The following is a 20,690-nucleotide window of genomic DNA, read 5'->3' as shown; positions in this document are numbered from 1 at the left end:
GGTGGGGGCGGTGGGGGGAGGACAGAGCCAGGGGAATTGGACGGAGTTGGAGGGGGGACGGAGCCGGGAGATTCTATCATGCTTCGTAGTGTGCTGTGTTGGTAAAAAAAGGATCATGAAGGTTTTTTCATCCGTTGTGGTGCATTGGCGACCCATTAGTAATAAATGCTCTCTCCTAACACAAGGCATGTTATTGTGTGCCATAATACATCAAAACAAAGCTCTTAGGTGTGAATGAAACCACGGTATATCAGCCCAAGCAACACAAGGTTCACCAACAACATCATTCACACTGAGATTCCCAAACTGCTCATTAATATCCCTTCTGCTCACCTTAAACCCATTGAGCCCACAGCCTCTAATAAGATGTACCTTCCATCTCCGTAGTCAAAAGCTTTGTAGGATTCAGCTCTACAGCATTTCATTTGGATTCATCAGAACCTACCGAATCCTCATAACTTTAGGCCAACTTTATTTATATGCAGATAGTGCAGTTGCAAACAAAACGTATATTGATTTTTAGACATTCTTATCTTTAGTCTAGGTGTGTGGGCATGAGAAAAGTCCTGACGCCGTAGTGTATAATCTCCTGCCTTTGTAGTGTAGTGTGGAAACATGCAGCGCAGTATAATTACAAAACCAGCCAGAAAGTCTTCTAACAAGTGCTATGAAATCAGTTTCAGAGACTGTAAAAGCTGATGAGAAAGCTGTAACAGATACTTCTAAGTTCTATCTGAATTCATTCACAGGTATCTTTTACCTACATTTGACCACCATTGACCACTAAGCTGCATCAAGCTGCTTTGCAAACCCATTAGCTTGTATGGGGAAAAAAAGCAGTTAGAAATCAAACAAAAGCCGGTGTACATAAGCCCTTATTGTTCCTCCATGTCTAACCATCATCTAAGGGCTATGGTCAACAGCACTGGTATTTGCAAAGCAATATCAGATACTATAAGTATACTGTACCTAAAGCCAGATTGTGTGCCCCATTGGAGAGATTTCTCTTCCCTTCCTGTGCTGTAGACATATCAGGAAGTGAAATGAAATCCCTCCAAAGTGAGGGGAAACCCCCCTCCTAGACAGTTGTCACTGCAACAAGTGTTACTCTCTATTGCTGTTGTGATGAGAACTGATTGGATTGGATTTCCCACCACTTCCAGTCCCAGTGACCATCAGGACAAATACAGAGGGTCAATCCTCCTAACAGAGATACAGATGACAATAAAACCTGTACAAGGGGGCTAACACTTCTCCATTCGGTCAAAGAAGAACAAAAAGGTTTGGGCTTTAGGTACACTTTAATGAGAAATTGAGAATATTTATTTGCATCTCTTCTGCTAGTTTCTCATTGTAATTGTTTTCTTCCTGTAGAAAGCCGATGCACAAAATTCTACCATTTTGATGACGGCAGCAAATTACTGGGGAGGATCTGCAGGGACGATGTATGCCGATGTGCTGAAGGTAAGCCACATAAAAATCGGGCGATCAAAATGGAAGTGCAAGAGCAGCATAAGAATTACTGACCACAAAAGCGTTAACAAACACACACAATAGAAAGACCGTGCCATACAGGCCTGACTACAGAAAACTGGTCACCTTATTACCATGGAGCAGCCATGTTATGAACATAGAAAAAAGCCTTCCCAATGATGATTATTCAGTTTCGGCAGGTTGTGTTTAAATCATCTACTGTCACGATCTGGATCAGGCTCGGAGTTCAGTAGCTGAAACAGCAGGCAGAAGTGTAGTCAACAGGCCGAGTTTGGTACACAAGCAGACGGTAGTAGTATAAGAGCAGTCAGAAGCGTAGTCAGAGATCAAGCCGAGGTCAGTAGCCAAAGGTATTAGGTATGAAGCAGAAGACGATGAGTAGTCGATGAATCAGCAGCCAAAGGTCGGTACACGGGTAGCAGTATGAGTGGATTGTATCACAGGAGGAGCAAAGAAGCAAGATATCGGCAGGAGCACAATAATCTGGCAAACAGGAAGTGCAGAGGCGTAACTTAAATAGGAAGTTCAAGGGAGGAGCAAGGAGTTCGGAGTTCAGAGTTCAGCAGAAACTAGGCTCACCTGAGGATTACACAGGAGATCAGCCAAGGAGCTATCCAAGGTTCTAAGGGGGCTCAGCAGGTAGAACCACTGCCAGCTACAGCAGAGGCCCTGGGTTCAGATCCAGTTCCTGACATCTACTTTGCTGGTTATCCAACCCTTCCATGATTTATGAAAACATTTAAACAAAATAAAGGTCAACCCATGAATACGCATTACAATGACTATTGATACCCATAGATGTGAGTGGTTTGTTACTAATCTGACTCAAAATGATCAATAGACAGTTATAAATCTGTAGACGGACACCACTTGAGACACTCCTTGGCCAACCAAACCTTTAACAATCTAAAATGTGCATGCCTACTCTCTTTAGGGTTAGTTCACTACCATAAGCAGTGCATTCCAGTCCAATTCTGGCCGGAGCGCACTGCCTCGCATTGCGTCCGGCTCACTTTTTTGCCGGGCTGGAGTGAATGGCACCATAGCCATGCCCTCCAGCAGCAATGCGATCGCCCCGCACAGGATCTCAAGGCACATTGTGCCTGCAGTGCGGTCCGGTGCGAGCTTGCAGCATTCACTTCAATGGCCCACCACACCCCCTCCAGCCCGGCAAAAAAGTGAGCCGGCCGCAATGTGAGGCAGTGCGTTCCGGCCAGAATCGGACCGGAATGCACTGCTTATGGTGTGAACTAACCCTAAGGGTAGCACTCCACCCTTCCTTGTGTAGGCTCACTCCACTAGATCTGTCAGTGACTCTCTGGCTTTTTGGCATCAGGCATATCTATATTGCAGATTTGCAAGGCTGCCACCTGGCCTCCTGGTAACATGTTCTCTAAGATCTACTGAATGGATATTTGCGCCTCTGCTGATGCAAATTTTTGCTGTAAGGTCCTAAAGGCTGCCATGTGACTTGGCTTTCCCTTTATTCTGTTGTTGGGCCTGTCAGTGGCGGTTTTGCTGCTGCCCTCCCCTCATATCTGTAAAAAAATAAGTCAAGGCAACTGGACTTTCTGCATTTTCCTTGAAGACGTTTCACAGGTCACCCGACCAGCGTTCTCAATTCAGAATGAAAAAGCTGGTCGGCTGACCAGTGAAACATCTTCAAGAAAAATACAGGAAGTCCAGTTGCCTTGACTTATTTTTTTACAGATATACCATGACCTGGATAAATGAGAACCTTCACAGACATATTGCCCTCCCCTGCATTGCATTGGGACATCCCAGTCATTTCTGCTTGCCTGTGTCGCGTACTGTACGCTCAAGAAAATAGGATTTTTGACTTACCAGATAATTCCATTTCTTGGAGTACAGTAGAGGACACAGCACCCTCCCTTTGTCTCCTTTATTGCTTGCTGAAAAAGTGAGGATTTCCTGGAGAGGGAGGGGTAACATGAGGGTCCTCACAGCTCTGACCAGTGTTCAATCACCTGGTAAAACGAAACATATCGGCCGAAAATGGCACTTTTAGCTAAATGCCGAAAGTGCCATTTTCCTGGCGATACATCTGTGCCTCCCTGGTTTCTTTCCTCCCTGCTGGGCGCTGCTCTGTGTCCCAGCGGGGAGGAGAGAAAGTGTGACAGCCGGTCGAGCGCTGCGGGAGGAGAGAGCTGTGAGCGGCCGGCGTCTCCTCCCACACCGCTCAGCCTCCTATCACAGTCCGGCAGAGCGGTGTGGGGGCGTAGACTGGCCGCGCTGTCACAGGAGGCTGAGCTCTCCTCCCTGCACCGCTTGCTCAGCCTCCTGTGACAGCGTGTCAGAGAGGAGAGCGGGGACAGGCAGTCGGTGATCAGTGATCGCTTAGTGTTTGTACATAATTGAGGACAGAGTATGGTTACTATATCCCCAATTCTGAATGAATGGGAAGTGATCTACATCCCCTCCTGTCCATTCATAATTGTGGTTAGAGTAAACATACTCTGTCCCCATGTTTGAATGATCAGGAACACTCAGAATAGAGGATCCCTTTTCATTGATAACGGGGGCTGCAGAAAAAGAGATTGAGGATTGAGTCCTCAATCTCTTTTTCTATTTTAAAAGGGAAATATCAGGGGCCTCTTTAGACCCCCAATTAGTTTATAAAAAATAAATAAAAATAAAATATTTTTTAAAAATGTGAAAAAATTAAAATAAAAACATTTTCGATCTGACAATTTTTTTTTCATTTCGGGTTTCGTTTCGGTTTTGAAATTTCCATTTTGGTGCACCTCTACCTGAAAGTTTACCCTCAGGTATTTTGTCTTGCAGCAAACTGCTTCTTGCAGCAACAGCTTGAAGGTCAAATTACGGCAGAGGAAAGGATGGAGAGAGCTTGTAAACAAGGAGTGGACTATGGTGAGAACCGTGTTTACACGAATCATTATTTATTGTTGTCGATGCTTCTTTATTCATTGCTGATGCTGATACGTTTCTTCAACAGTATACAAGGCGCGACTGGATAAGGTTGAACCAAATGATAACTACGATAATTACGTCATGACCATAGTCAAGGTCATCAAGCTAGGTAAGAAAAAAATACAAAGTTTTACAAATGGATTGCTTTGCTGACGATCGGCTATTCACTACTAGCTGTTCTGCTATTCACTTCAGGCTTACACGGCTGAAATCAGCCGTACATCGGCTAGCTTCGGCTGCACTTCGGTCAGTCGAACATGCTCTGCATGTTCGGCTGAGCCGAAGTGAGAAGGACTTCGACTCAGCCGATCCTACATCTGGATAGGGGCAGATCGGCAGTGAGTGAATAGCCAAATGCCGCCGAGCAGCATTTAGCTCTGCTATTCTGCTCGGTACTTCCGTGGTACTGAGCAGAATAGAAAATCAGTCAAAAAAAGTAGAAAAAAATAAATGTTAAATGAAAAAAAAAACAGTTGGGCGGAGCTAGTAGTGAAGTCACAGTCAGCTCCGCCCAGTTGCCATTATTTAACAACAGTTTAGCGTCCCCAGGTAACCCGGGGACGCTGATCTGTCATTGCAACTGGGCGAATTGCAACTGTGAGGTCACGGCTGGCTCCGCTCCAGCTGGCATTTGCGAGGTGTTCGCCCCGCTTCCGGTGTCACGTCGGCTCAGACGATCCAAAGCATATGCCTTCGGCTCAGCTGAGCCGCTCGGCCGCCTTCGGGAGCTGTAGGGCTTTAGTGAATAGCTCGTACAGCAGCCCTTCGGTTCAACTGAACCGAAGGGCTCCGGTGGCCGAAGCTAGCCCGAAGGATCAGCCAAAGCTACGGCTAGAGCAAGGGTAGCAAACCTCCGGCCCTCCAGCTGTGGCGGAACTACAAATCCCATGAGGCATTGGAAGATTCTCACTGCCACAGACATGACTCCCGGAGAGAGGTGCATCATGGGATTTGTAGTTCCACCACAGCTGGAGGGCCGGCGGTTTGCTACCCCTGGGCTAGAGCCTTCGGCTAGCTTTGTGAATATCCCCCTCTAGTGTCAGAGTTATGTTAATCCTATTGTTAACACAATCGCACAAATGGACTTTAATGATGTAAATAGGAGTTCAGGTCCAGAGTTACCCCCTTGTGTGCTGCTGCATTCCAAATGTCACAGCCAGTTCAGAACTGGGTGATAGGGTTTGGGAAACATGGATCCTAAGATGGCTTCCTTGTACCCAGCTCCCAAAAACAGAATCCCTTTCTAGGCCAAGGGCCATAGTCGATAGGGCGGAGGCTGACCTTCAGTTTCCTCCAGGTGCCCAGGACATGGAGGCTTCCATAACAAACAGCATATACATTTGTTCTGTCCAAATGGAAGCAAAAAAAATACTGTTATTAGTATATTTTCTTTTCAGGTGATTTCCTGTGATCCTTGGCTCCATCTAGTGGCCATAATGCAGTATTGTCCTGACATTACATTCAACCTGAAAAGAAAATATATTACTAACATTTGTTTTTGCCTCCATTCGTACAGACCGAATGCACATGCATTCTCTCAGGATGAATGGCTCTGCAAATTATTTTATAAATTCACCCTTAAGCCAGTTTTTTGGGGGGGACAGAGTAGGGAATGTATACAACCCCTGTAAGACGTATTATTCATGCGGGAGGACATACTCCCCTTAGACAGCTGTCACCAGAATTAGATTTCCCATTAGATGATTATCCCTCTATTGCTGTGACAACTGTAACTTCTTGGAGTTCCCATTGCTTTCTGTTCCATTGATAATGGTCATCAGAAGGCTCACTTTGCAAGGAGATTAAGGAAGGAAGTTAACCCTTAGCTTAGTGAACGTGTTGAAAATTCACTTTGGAAAGTATACCCAATCATGTGCAAGGAAAATGAAAAGAACAGTATCTTTGCTTGCACGTGATTGGATGATGGAAGTCAACAAAGCTTCACCTCATTCATTAAGGGAGCATTTCCTTGCAACTGGAAAATTCCCTTGTAAAGTGAATAGTCTATTTTGTCTTTCGTAAATCAACTCCAGTGAGTCTGTATAACGGGACCGTAGACAAGAATAAAAACCCAACAGATGTTCTAACATTCCCACACTCCTTCCAAAACTAAAAAAATCTTTGGCTGTGAGACCAGAAGAATGTCCACCAGTAGAACTTCCTTGTAAAGTAACTTCTTCACGCTACAAAGTGTGTGTTCCAGAGCATACAGCCTCTGGAACGCAACCCGGCCGGGTCCCTGCGTTCAGGGGCGGGAGGGGGAGTGGCGGTGCATTTACGTCAGTGGCACCACAGTCACGCCCCTCGGCCGCAGTGAGATCGCACGCAGTCCAGTGCGAGCTGCAAAAATAGTGCATGCAGCATTTTTTGCAGATCGTACAGGACCGGAACACAGGCACTAATGTGCCACGCGTTCGAGTGCAGGCGATCACATTGCAGGGACCATTAACTTCAATGCACCGCCACGCCCCCTCCTGCCCCTGAACACAGGGAGCCGACCAGGTTGCGTTCCAGAGGCCAAACGCTCTGGAATGCACTCTTTGTGGTGTGAACCGGCCCTCAGGAAGAGTCAATTCCAAAGCACAGCCCCCTCGCTCCTACCATATGATAGGCCCCTCCTCTCCTGTGGAAGTTGATGGAAACTTGTATGATGGAAGTCAGTCAGTTGTGATGGCATGTGGCTGTAAACAATAAAGAGCTCTCTTTTATATGTGGTAACTCGTGGCAATTGGTCAGAATTTATTACGCTAAAGTCCCAAGAAAAGAGCATAATTGGTTTTGCTTGGTTACCACAAGTCACCCTAACCAGGAATTAGCACTTGACAATGAGAACCCTGTATTAAAGAAAACTGATCATTTTAAATGTTTATATGCACTGAATAGCTTGTGTAATAATCTTTATTTTAATACGCTTTATACTCCTCCTTATTCTCCCATTTTTTTAAAAAAAATTTTTACAACAGGTACAGATGAGCGCGTTCAGGGCAATCAAAGGAACTTCATCAGTCACATTAAATGCCGTAAATCCTTGGATTTGAAGCAAGGACGGGAGTACCTGATTTGGGGAATCGGTGGTGACCTTTGGGACCAGCCGTCTGGGTGAGTTCCTTCATCCACAAACACTCATAGTAAAGCACTATTAGAAATAATTTGGTTTCCGCAAGCATCTTGGGATCTGTGGATGTGGATCTGAGAAAAGTATATATATTTTTTACAGAATGAATCAGGAATCTTTGATAAAACCTCATAATTAAACATTCTGCCTCCTAGCAGATATGCCGTGTTTCCTAACATTGGCCAACATATTTCCTAATTCGATTTTGTCTTATTGTTATTGGTTTTTAGGCTTTGGCTGGCTGAGGACAATGGGCCGGATAGGGTCCCTTCCTTGGCAGTGTAGAAGACAATTCTATTTCTTCCTCATTTATTTTAGGTTTTAAGATGGCCAGAGAAATGAGAAAACAGACAGAATAGTCAAATATGGGCAAAGATTTCCAAACAGTCCACTTGATTTTTTTCCTGAGCCATGGAGGTGCGGTGCTTCCTTTGTGTGATCTCCTGCTTAAATTAGAGGATGGCAGTGAGTTCACATACTCGTTGCCTTCATCTGTTTCTTGGAGAGCACAGCTGCATATACTGCTTTGCATTTATGTTTCACTCCATGTTTAAATAGTATTTGAGGTTGAATGAAGACACAGGTCCATCAAGTTCAACCTTTATGTGTGTGTGTAGTAGGTGCGTATGTGTATGTGAGTCCCTGTGTGATCCTAGGTTTTAAGAGTACCCCTGTATGTTACAGTCTCTGATGAAGGTGTCTAAAGGTGTCTCTGATTTTTTTGAATGATTCAATACTCTCTGCTGATACCACTGCTTGTGGCAGAGAGTTCCAAAATGTAACCACTCTGACAGTAACGAATCCTCTATGCCCTTTGTGGTTAAATCTTAACTCCACATTTTTAGGTGGTGGCCTCTAGTCATTGTTAGGGAGTTTACATGTAAAAAGTTTAGTGCCTATGTTGCCATCACCATTAAACATTTTCTACATTAAAATCATGTCCCCCCTTAATCTCCTCACTTGAACAAGTCTGAATCTAGCAACCTTGCCTCATAGCTTAGGTCCTCCAGCCCCTTAATTAGTTTAGTTGCCCTTCTCTGGACTCTCTCCAGCTCCAGGACATCCCTTCTGTGGATTGGTGACCAAAACTGTTTGAGGCAAGAGGAAGAGTTTCCTCAATCTCCTCTCCCCCAGGGATCAAATTGCATCATTGTAACTTTGTACCCAGTCACAAGGTGAAAGGCAGCAGCATGGGATTGGTGACCAAAACTGAACCGCATACTCCAGATGAGGCCGAACCAGCGCTCTATAAAGTGGCAAAATTATTGCTTTGTCTCTAAAGTACATTCCCTTTTTAATACAAGGACACAATAATGACATCAGCCATTTGCAGCTACTGTATATACTCGAGTATAAGCCGTCCCGAATATAAGCCGAGGTTCCCATTTGTTCTGCATTATGGGGTCTCTATCAGGGTTACATAACATCATCATTTGTCTTTGAGATGGCTATTGCATTTGGGTGCAGTTGCGAATTTCCGGTGGAGATACAGCACTGCTTCAAAGTCCCCATAATGTATTATTTGTCAGTTTTGGGTGTGGAGTTGACCTTTAATTAGTATAACTTGTTGAATATTTTTCTATCGTTCTCTATAGATACTCCTACATTATCGGGAAAGACACATGGATCGAATGGTGGCCAAACAACAGAGAATGCCAGAACCGAGCTAATGAGAAGCTATGTGATGACTTTGCAATCCTTGCTGAAAATCTGGAGATTAATGGCTGTCCATCATAAAGTGAACCTGGAAATCCAATGACCTCTCTTTCCCGTTCCTCAATTGACGGTCTTCAATGTGTTAATAAAATCTTGTTACATTTTCTATGTCAATAAAACATTTTATGCTAGCTGTTGAGTGTGTTTCAGTGTACACTGGCCACTGGTCTGCTTAACATTTTACAACTTCCAACAATGATTTTGCTTTTTAACTTATTATTGTTAAGAAGTGTATATAATATACAATGTAATAGTAAGTTCCATCTAAGTTCAAATTCCCAGACAACCTCTTGGGGTGGCAGAGGTGTGAAAGGTCAAGGTGTCCTCCAGAACCAAACAGTTGTATCCAGGATGGTCCTCTAGGGTCACTGCTCTAAAGTTGGAAGTAATAGGAAGTGTTAATATAATTGCAGGGACATGTCATGCTAGGCTTAACTGAAAGTGGACATGTCTGTAACTTTACCAGTCTGCAAAAATAAACACCTTCTATTACACAATATGCAACAGTAGAACTTTTTTTAATGAAAGCTCCACAGTTTATTATCAAAGGAGAACTATGAGGTGAGTGAACATCACTCAACCTCATAGTTTGAGCCGACATGTGACAATGTAACTGTCACACGTCGGCTCAATAGATCGGGAAGTGAGCGAACACATACGATCGCTCGCTCACTTCTTGATCATGTCCCTGGAGAGCCATGACTGTCACTCACAGCTCCCTGCAGGGATTCTTCCCCCACCCCTCGCCGATCCTCCAGCGCTGACAAGAGGAATGGAAGGGGTGGGTACAGCTGGCTCTGCCTCTAGATAGGCAGATCCAGCTGGATCTCGACAGAAATGTCGGGATCTGTCCCAGCTGCGGCAGTCTCAGTAAACTGCGAGCTGTAGCTCGTGATATACTGAGCTTTGGGTCACGGGAGGATGCTAGTTTATGTCATCTCGTGACCCTTAAGAAAACTATGGGGAAAATCATAGTTCTCTTTTAAATAGCAGTCTTTGCACTCCAGCCAAGTGACCTTTTCTAGGCTGAGACGATGCCATCATAGTTACATAGTATTTGAGGTTGAAAAAAAGACACAGGTCCATCAAATTCAACCTTTGTGTGTGAGTTGGGTGTGCGTGTGTGTACACTAGTCATTGTGTGTTAGTTTTTAAGAGTACCTGTACCCCTGTATGTTGCGGTCTCTGAGGAAGGTATCTAATTGATTTTTTAATCATTCAATACTCTCTGCTGATACCACTGCTTGTGCTAGAGTTCCAAAATGTAGCAGCTTTGAAAAGAAGCCCCTACAACCTTTGTGGTTAAATCTTTTCTCCACCAATTTTAGGGTGGTGGCCTCTAGTCCTTGTTAGGGAGTTTACTGCAAAACGTTTATTGCTGATGTTGCCATCACCAACAAACATTTTGTACATTAAAATCATGTCCCCTCTTAATCTCTTCACTTCCAGCATGAGCAAGTTTAATTTTAGTAACCTTGCCTCGTAGCTTTGGTCCTCCAGCCCTTTAATTAGTTTAGTTGCCCTTCTCTGGACTCTCTCCAGCTCCAGGACATCCTTTCTGTGGATCGGTGACCAAAACTGAACCGCATACTCCAGACGAGGCCGAACCAGTGATCTATAAAGTGATGATTTAGTAGATCATCCTTGAAATGATTATAGTAGATCTTCTTTATCTGTAGGCACTATTTGAATCAAATCCAATGTTTGCTTGTTCAGGTGTGTTGAGAAATTTAACAATTTCCATGAGGTGTACTTATTTTTTCATATTACTGTAAGTAACGCAAAGGAGGTTATAGGAAGTTTTACTGATTGGGTTTAATGTGTTTCAATTTAGGGTTGCACAGATACCAAGTTCAGTACTCGGTACAAGTACGAGTACATGTACCGATACTTTTGAGCTCCAAGACTAGACTAGAGAAAAATTCAAAAATTAGGAGGCAGCTGTCATGTGTAAGGAGCACTCGGAGCTCCTGGGATTTGTACATCTCTGTTTTATTGTACGATTTCGTTTTTATAAATATAAATAAAGTGATGCACAGATACCAGTTTTGCGAGTACGAGTACTGGTACTTGCCGAGTACTTACGAGTACGAGTACTGATACATTTTTGTTTATTGTCATGTGACAGTTTTTCTAAAACAATACAGACTAATGATTTCAGGACAGTGGTGGAGCGCCAGAGCCCAGACATAGCTTCAACCGCTGCAACCCTGATAGTTCTCATGAAAATGCCAAGTATCGGCACTGGTACTCGAAAAGTATCTGTGCATCCCTAGTTTCAATTATATAGCACAAACAGTTCATGTAACATTTTTCACATCAGTGCCCAGAGGAGCTTACACTCTAACCACCACCCTCTCCCCCCAAACCCCTTTGCTTAGCAATTGTTTACAGCTATTTGTTTATCGGATTCTTGTAGTAAAACCAAGGACATCTGGATTGGTGACCAAAACTGTTGGAGGCAGGAGGAAACGTTTCCTCAATCTCCTCTCCCCCGGGGATCAAATTGCATCATTGTAACTTTGTACATCAGGGCCCTCCTTACCATCTTGTCTTGAATTGTATTGTGATTGTAATGTCTTCCTTATATTGTAGAGTGCTGCACAAACTGTTGGTGCTATATACATCCTGTATAATAATAATCAGAGGTGTAACTAGTGACCTCAGGACCCCGATGCAAGAATCCATGAAGTCCAGCTTTCCGCTCCCGGACCCCACACTCTCCTCTTCCATGCCTCCAGCTCCCCATTATCTCTCCCTCTATGTCCCCAGCTTTCCACTCCCAGACCCCACACTCTCCTCTTCCATGTCTCCCGCTCCCCATTATCTCCCCCTCCATGTCCCCAGCTTTCCACTCCCAGACCCCACACTCTCCTCTTCCATGTCTCCCGCTCCCCATTATCTCCCCCTCCATGTCCCCAGCTTTCCACTCCCAGACCCCACACTCTCCTCTTCCATGTCTCCCGCTCCCCATTATCTCCCCCTCCATGTCCCCAGCTTTCCACTCCCAGACCCCACACTCTCCTCTTCCATGTCCCCTTCATAGTCCCAGCTCCCTATAGCTCCCCCTTCGTGTCCGCAGCAGGCCTCTCTTACCGATGCAGCTCTCTATTCGGCAGCGTTCTGTGTGATGAGGGGGTGGGGATAACCCTCTTCCCACTCATTGGCTGCCAGCTGGATCATACTTCACACTGCTCCCCGAACAAGGTGAGGGGCGCAGCGTGAAGCACGTAGGGCCCGGGACAGGAGGAAGAGGTCCCGGTACTGACATTAGCGGTTACCGGGATATTAAATATCCTGGTAATCAGCGGTTACCAGGGGCCCCTTCCTCCTGTCCTAGGTCCCCTCCAAGTGGTGGAACTCCCGGGCCCGGTCGCGGCTGCGACCTCTGCGACCCTGGTAGTTCCACCACTGATAATAATAATACCAAGTCACAAGGTAAAAGGCAACAGCAAGGGCTACTTTTAGGCATTTTTGAACACAGCCAAGAACTGCACAAAGGTTTAGGAGTGTGTCTATGTTGGACCATTTGTGAGGTCAGTTACTGATGTTGGAGGAGAAGGCCGGGCTCGCAGTTTCCGCTCTAATTCATCCCAAAGTTGTTCTATCAGGTTGAGGTCAGGACTCTGTGCAGGCCAGTCAAGTTCCTCCACCCCAAACTCCCCCATCCATGTCTTTATGGACCTTGCTTTGTGCACTGGTGTGCAGTCATGTTGGAACAGGAACGGGCCTGTCACGTACCTGGTTTGAGACTGACTGTGTGAGGAGGCTTCCCTTGCACCTCGTGTCCTGAGGACTCTGGAGATGGAGACAGAGACCTGGCAGATAACGAGTGGCAAGGATGCCAGTGGTGTTATACCGTGCAAGTTGAAGGCTGGTTCTGTAGCAGAACTGGGACAATCCAGAATTCAGGGTCAATCAGGCCGAGGTCAAACCTCGACGTACACTGTACGTGAAGGGTCGTGAAGGGGTTAAGGGTCGTGAAGGGGTTAAAGGTAAGTGCACAGTGCTGTTTAATAGTATACAGTTTAAATAAGCATAACGCTGGCTTACAAATCTTAAAAGTGTCTCTAAACTTCTCTTTAGTTATGTATACATCATTGGGAAAGAAATTTGGATTGAGTGGTGGCCGAACAACAAAGAATGCCAGGATCCAAAGAATGAGAAGTTATGTGATGACTATTTCACACTGTCTGATAATCTGGAGCTCTTTGGCTGTTCCTCATAGTGAGTATGAGTCCGGAATCCCATGAACGCCCCTTCTCTGTTCTCTTAGTTTAGCTGTCATTGATTTAATGAATTGTATTACATTTGCTGTGCCAATAAAACATTTATGTGCTGACTTTTCTATATGTGCCATTGTGCAATGTTTATTATATCGTAGGATACACAGACAAGCCAAGAGAGGGGCCGATACTGTCCCTGATTTCAGCACTCCCGCCCATAGAAATTTGTTCCTAGAAAACGTTTTACCTTGAAATATTCATGATTTTGAATACCGGCCATCTCCGCCTTCTATAATTTATGTATTATTGTTTTGACTGGTTCATTTTGTGTTTTTAATAAATGTTAGATCCTCTCAGGTTTTTAGTGCAAACACCTGCATCCCCATTTAGTAGATTTACGCTCACTTCCAGACCCAATGACCAAGAGAACATAGCATACCGTGTTTCCCCGAAAATAAGACAGTGTCTTATATATTTTTTTCCACGAAAAAAGACACTAGGTCTTATTTTCGGGGGATGTCTTATGTGTACCTGGCTGCAGCTGTCCGCTCTCCGATCTCCGCTCGTGCGTGCGGGTGGGCGTGCGGGTGGGCGTGCGGGAAGGAGCTGCGGCCGCTCTCAGCATTATTGTCGTCCAGTGAGCAAGACAGGTGGGCGTGCGGGGAGGCGTGCCTGGCGGGCGGGATTGAGGGAGCTGCGGCCGCTCTCAGCACTATTGCCGTTAAGGGAGCCAGACAGGTGGGCGTGCGGGGAGGCGTGTCTGGCGGGGGGCGGGAGGGAGCTGCGGCCGCTCTCTGCTCCAATGCCGTCCATGGAGCCAGAAAGGTGGGCGTGCTGGCGGGCGGGGGGAGGGAGCTGCGGCCGTGACATGTAAAAAGTAATTATACGGTACAGCTGTACAGCTATCCCGGAAGTAAGATCTAGCGCTATCAGGGATTTCTGTAATATAAGACCTACTACCGAACTAGGTCTTATTTTCGGGGTAGGTCTTATATTACAGAAATCCCTGAAGATAGTGCTAGGTCTTACTTTCGGGGAAACACGGTATTGCCATGGAGAACGCACTAGTGGGCTAGTGACACAGTTATCAAAGCCATACATAGAGAATCTAAGGGAAATGGGAAGTTCAGGTCACAGCACTGCCCTGGATGTCTCTGGGACAGGAAGTGAGAGACAATATTCCCAACAAGGACATACAATAGTAAAAACAGATGATAAAACCCCCTTTCTGAATGATCCATAGCTAAAAAACTGTTTCATTGGGATTCCACTTTCCAAGGAGGTATACATTCAAAGAGTAACTGAACTCTGAAACCTATGCCAAGAAATAGCAGGCATAGGGCCAGGGCCGGATTTACATTCTCTGCTGCCCCCAAGGCCAGGTTCCTCAATGCGCTCCCTACTCGCCAGCCCCCCCACCCCCACATTAAGAATGGCAGACCTGCAGGATGCATACAATGTCGTCGAGATCACTTGTACAGAACAAGCGGCGGTTTCCCCGCTGTACATTGCTCTGCTTGCCCAAAGCAGGGCTAAATGTAGAAAACAACTACCCGCCCGGGCATCGGGAGATAAGAATTCCACACCCCTGCTGCCCCTCAACTTCTTGCTGCCCCGAGGCTGGGCCTTGATTGGCCTTGTGGGAAATCCAGCCCTGCATAGGGCAAAGAACGAGTCAACAATATAGCCTATGGTCTTTCAGCAGCTGATCTTTCACAATTGCAAACATACTATGTCCTGCTCTGCACCAAGTGGCCAACTTGGTAGAGGATCAGGGCTTTGCTTCCTCATGTTAGAGCCTCCAGCAAGAACAACAATGAGCAGCAAAGTAGTGATAATACCAAATATCACTTTAAATCCACTTAGACTAGCAGTCAAAGGCAGCAGTGATTAGATCTCACACTGCAGATCTACAGCTATGAGGCTGTAGGCACAATCAACAATTCTAAGTGTCCACTGTAACATAACAAATCTTCACTTTATGGATTCAGTTCCACTTTAAATAGAACTCCACTCTCTATACTTCCTGGATACCGACTTCATTATTACATTCCATTGTACAGTATAAACCTCCTCTACAACAATCAGCCAAGTATTTGGCCAGCAGCCAAGATGTCAATTCATAAGCAGCTTGCATTACTCAATGTTGTATGATGGAAATTTGTCTTACCTGTTGCAGTGTCCTAAAATAACTTATGCAAAACAGAAAGGTCTTTACTCAATAAGGTAAAGTATATGACCACTCACCCAACATTTCTAGCAAAAACCTGTCACAGTAAGGTGTCCCTCTAGAAGTCCACCTTGTGGATCTTGGCCAAGTGGTGGAAAACCAGGGTGATGGGCAACTGCACTCTCAAATGTTCCGCTGTCACCCTTACGCACTATCAGGTCTATCCTAATGGAGAGGTCATTAGAACTAGGAGGAACTGTTCCACAGATGCCATAATTCAGAAACACTTTACAATTATTCATAGATGCTTTAGGGATGTGGATACAGCGGTGTATTTACCTTTGCTGCTGCCCTAGGCAAGGCAGCAACGCCGCCCTCCCCCCCGCCCCTGGGATGTGCAGCTTTGCCCTAGGCAAGGCAGCATCGCCGCCCTCAGCGAATCTGCCGCTCCAGGCAAACGCCTTGTTTGCCTCGCGGCAGATACGCCCCTGTGTGGATATCCTATGTAGCTTTTAAATAGGGGAAAAACATTCCACTCAATAAGTCAAGAGAGGACCTGTTGCTAAGGTTGAATGCTTGATATGTGTTAGTGCTTTTTCTGTAGAATTCCAAAAAATTACTGATTTTGTTAAGGGAAATTTACCGATTTTGTTTGCAGACAAACAGTTACATGAAGTTGGTGGTGGCTTCTCTAGTCTTAGAGCACCCACATTGGGATTGATGCTTTTCCCCAAGTTACTATGAGACTTAAAATTTTAGTAAAAGTTTGTAGGAATACTAGGTGAAAACAAAGATTAAAAAAATCCTGGTAAAAAAACTAAGCTGGAATAAATCTTGTTTTTGGATTTAGAAACACTTTATATAGAATTCAACTTTAAAGTGACATTAAAGTCAAAACATTTCTTCCCTCCCCCCCCATGTTAATGTCAGCACTTACCTTAAATGATGTCTCTTATTCTGATCTTCTTCTTTCCTGATGCTCTCATCTGTCCATCCAGCGGTGCGGCGGCTCTCCGATCCAGCGCTGACTGCTCTGTTCCTCCGATCCAGCGGTGTCTGCATGCGGGTGCACGCGTCCATAGAATTACCTTGCGTCTCTGCTCGTCTCCCGGCCGAGAATCCTAACTGCGCATGCGCCCGCCCCAAAATCCTTTGCGGCCGCACGAGCAGTTCCTGATTCTCTGCGCAGGACCGCGCAGCGATAACGAGGTAAGTTTAAACCTCTGTTAAAGCGTTTTTAAAAAAACTTTTTGCCTATATCTACTGCGTGCTAGCAGTAGATATAGGCAAAAAAAACCCGGAGGGTTTAGGCTGGGTTCACACCTAGGCGGATTGAATATGCACGTTTTTCTAACCGCGATTCGCGGTAAAAAAACCGCGAGAAAAACGCGTGTTTCCGAGGGATACTTGGCTGTATCCCAATGGAACCGCCCGACCAAAATGCCCCAAAGAAGTACATGTACTTCTTTGGGCGTAGGGCGGTTTCCCGCACGTTCGTACACGCGGAAAACCGCCCAGATGGGAACCATGCACATTGAAAATAATGGCATTTCCCTGTTTGAGCGTTTTTCCGCGAGTACGAAAGCGCGGAAAAACGCCTAGGTGTGAACCCAGCCTAAGAACCCCTTTAAGGTTAAGGGTTAATTTTCATGGTTGGGTTAAGAAACAAGCGCTAAGGCATTTTTAGGAGTTAGGTAAAGTTCTAGGGTCTGTAGAGGGAGAAGGTAGTTTATGTGTTTTGGGCACAGTAAGATCATAACATTTTTAAGTCCCCAAAAGCCTGCTCCAGACACTTTTAGTGTCGGATCTTCTATGCCCAAAAATAATGAACCAATTTTAAAGTTGTAAACAAGGTCACACATGTTTGAGCAGGTTTACAAGAAGGGGTGGACTTTGCACATATCAAAGTCTCCTGGCATCATCCAGAACAATAGGGCAGACCATTCCGGTAATTCCAAATATTTGCATGTTTTCTATTAGGTTTTGCTCAAGGGGCCAAATAAACCTTTGACATTGGGTTACATTTTTCAGGGACATGACTAACTGGAAATCAAATACATACATAGCATACAGTTCACATATCTTGCATGTATGTCTGATAAAAACGTGTATATACTGACAATGTTATACTTATAAAAAACAAAGAAATAAGGATGAACATGGAATAAGTAAATATTAATACATTTAAATGAAAGTTTTTGTGCCAGGAGTTTAAAATACCATGCCAGTTTAGTTCCACATCCTAATTTCATCTTTTTTCCTACAATAGAACTGAACCTTATGTGTTCATTGCCACAACACAATATCAATAAATGCAAATACAAACACTGATTGTTTTACTTATCTGTATCACATTAAATATTCCTTAACAGTATCTCCTATTTGAAATTCATGACAGAGATCAAAATTTTATTTAGCAGCACAGCACGCAGGGTGTTGTGGAATAGGTTTATCCACCCTCTATGAAGTAATGGGCAAAATAAAGAAGTACTTCCCATAAGATATGGCTTTAATAATAATAGTACTTGCCTATTCCCTTAGAAAGTGCACTAGTACACAAACCGATAAGGATACCAAAGATCTCTTCACCAGTTCATTAAAAAAAAGATTAGTTTAGGGGGAGCAAATGGGAATTGGTGCGGAGGATCCCCTTGCGCCTCTTGTCTTACACCCCTAGAGATGGAGACAGGGTGTGAGAGGACAGAGAATAGCACGGGTGCCAATGGGATGGGCAAAAACTGTTCTAGGCATAAGTCCGGAAACTGGATCCAGAAGCAGGTCAGATGGAGCCGAAGTCAAACCAGGCAGACAGCGAGGTACCAGGACAGGAAACAGAGATGAGTTTGGGTCAAGCCAAGGGTCAAAACCAGCCAGACAGTGCAGTACAAGGCAGAAGGCAAAGTCCAATAACAGGCCGAAGTCAAGGAGGCAGGCAGCGATAACAGGTGAAGTCCAGAGGCAATCCGGATCAGGAACAGGAAACGAGCAGCAGGTCAGGTAGCAGGATCACAGCGAACAAGCTGAAGACCATTCAACAATTGTGTGCAGGACAGGCTTGTTTATATAGATCAGTCTATCAATGAGAGTTACATCATATCCCATGCGCCAGCCGATTATCTAGTCTTCCTGTGCACATCCCATTGCATGCTTCCCCAAAGTGTGGAAAGCAGGACTGTGTGCATGCATGGAATTTCTCGGGGGCCCAGCAACTACCTTACAGCAATAATCAGCTCGCTGCAGATGTTGCAATCTGTTTGGACAAACTTAAAGGAGAACTATGAGGTGAGTGATTTTCACTCATCCTCATAGTTAGAGCCGACCTGTGACAAAAAAGCTGTTACAGATCGGTTCTGTTGATCAGGAAGTGAGCAACACATACCGTCGGTCACCGCTCCACGCAGGGATTCCCCCCTCCCCTCTCAGATCCTCCAGCGCTGAGTGGAGGAACGGACGGGGAGGGGCGGGCACAGCTGGCTCTGCCTCTAGATAGGCAGAGCCAGCTGTCACTCATGCAGCTGGGTGGATCCAGACAGTATTGTCGGGATCCGTCCTGGCTGCAGCGCTTTCAGTTGCACGCGATATACTGAGCTTTGGGTCACGGGAGGAGGTTAGTATATGTCCTCTTGTGACCCTAAAGAGAACTACGGGAAAAAACACTTACCCTGTAGTTCTCTTTTAATTACCCACCGTGGAAGAGTACCTGTACTGTTGAAGCTCATCTCCCCCCCAAAAATGGCAAACTTGGATGGAGTGTTGATACGGTACCACACAAACGCTTGCTACACAAGCTGAGGGCTATGGGCATAGATGAGGTGGTGTGTACGTGGATAGAGAACTGGCTACGGGAACGTGTCCAGAGGGTATCTGTAAATGGCACCTTTTCAGACTGGGCTAGTGTAATGAGCGGTGTGCCTCAGGGTTCTGTGCTGGGTCCCATATTGTTCAACTTATTCATTAATGACATCGGGGAGGGTGTTAACAGCGATAATTCCGTGTTTGCGGATGACACCAAAATAGGGAGGGTAATAGACACGGACTTAGACATTATAACATTACAGGAGGACCTGGATAAAATAGGGGAGTGGGCATTAATGTGGCAGATGAGGTTTAATGTCGATAAATGCAAAGTAATGCACTTTGGAATTAAAAATAAACAAATGGGTTATACAATTATGGGTATGCCGCTAGGGAAGTCAGAAATGGAGAAGGATTTGGGGGTCATTGTAGACCACAAACTGAAAGGTAGCTTGCAGTGCCAGGCTGCTGTAAACAAAGCTAGCAGGGTCTTGTCCTGTATTAAAAAGGGGATGTATTGCAGGGACAAGTCTATAATTTTGTCACTTTATAGATCATTGGTTCGACCAAATCTGGAGTACGCGGTCCAGTTACGGTCACCAGTACTAAGAAAAGATGTCCTTGAGTTGGAAAAAGTCCAGCGGAGGGCAACCAAACTAATTAGGGGTATGGAGGACCAGAGCTACGAGACAAGGCTACTAAATTTAAACATGTTCACATTGGAGGTGAGGAGATTAAGGGGGGATATGATCTCCATGTACAAAATGTTCAATGGTGGCAGCAACATTAGCGATAAACTGTTTAAAATTAACTCCATTACAAAAACTAGAGGCCACCACCTAAATTTGGTGGAAAAAAAATTCCAGCACAAGGGGCGAAGGGGGTTTTTCACAGTTAGATCAGTTAGGGTCTGGAACTCACTGCCACAGACAGTGATTTCAGCAAAGAATGTGGAATTGTTCAAGAAACTTTTGGACGATTTCTTAAGGAACCGTAATATACAGGGGTACAGGTAGTCCTAGAATGAGATCCTAATAGGTTGGACTTGATGGACTAATGTCTTTATTCAACCTCAAATACTATGTATATCTTTCTATAGTGAATATTACAAGGTATTGTGCATTAAGAATATTGTAAATCATCAAGAATATTGAGAACCATATACATATTTGTGGATGTGGGAGTGAAGTCATTGTAAAAATGTATACCTGCACTCAGAACA

The 20,690-nt window shown here is 45.0% G+C and overlaps 1 protein-coding gene across 1 annotated transcript in view; it reads left to right on the top strand.

The window, feature by feature from the left end:
- Nucleotides 1-9,301, top strand: part of C3 (complement C3) — an 82,542-nt gene extending 73,241 nt beyond the window's left edge. Inside the window, exons 38-42 of the mRNA XM_018565704.1 lie at nucleotides 1,375-1,464; nucleotides 4,300-4,386; nucleotides 4,472-4,555; nucleotides 7,410-7,545; nucleotides 9,157-9,301. Of these exons, the coding sequence (XP_018421206.1) occupies nucleotides 1,375-1,464; nucleotides 4,300-4,386; nucleotides 4,472-4,555; nucleotides 7,410-7,545; nucleotides 9,157-9,298 (539 nt within the window). The 3' untranslated portion in view covers nucleotides 9,299-9,301. The remainder of the gene's footprint in view (nucleotides 1-1,374; nucleotides 1,465-4,299; nucleotides 4,387-4,471; nucleotides 4,556-7,409; nucleotides 7,546-9,156) is intronic.
- The last annotated feature ends 11,389 nt before the right edge of the window (nucleotides 9,302-20,690 follow it).

The sequence above is a fragment of the Nanorana parkeri genome, unplaced genomic scaffold (assembly GCF_000935625.1).
Source record: "Nanorana parkeri isolate BGI_ZX_2015 unplaced genomic scaffold, ASM93562v1 scaffold874, whole genome shotgun sequence".
In the NCBI taxonomy this organism is placed as follows: Eukaryota; Metazoa; Chordata; class Amphibia; order Anura; family Dicroglossidae; genus Nanorana; species Nanorana parkeri.
Note: the sequence above shows the minus strand (reverse complement) of the source record. Positions and strands in the feature narration are given on the sequence as shown.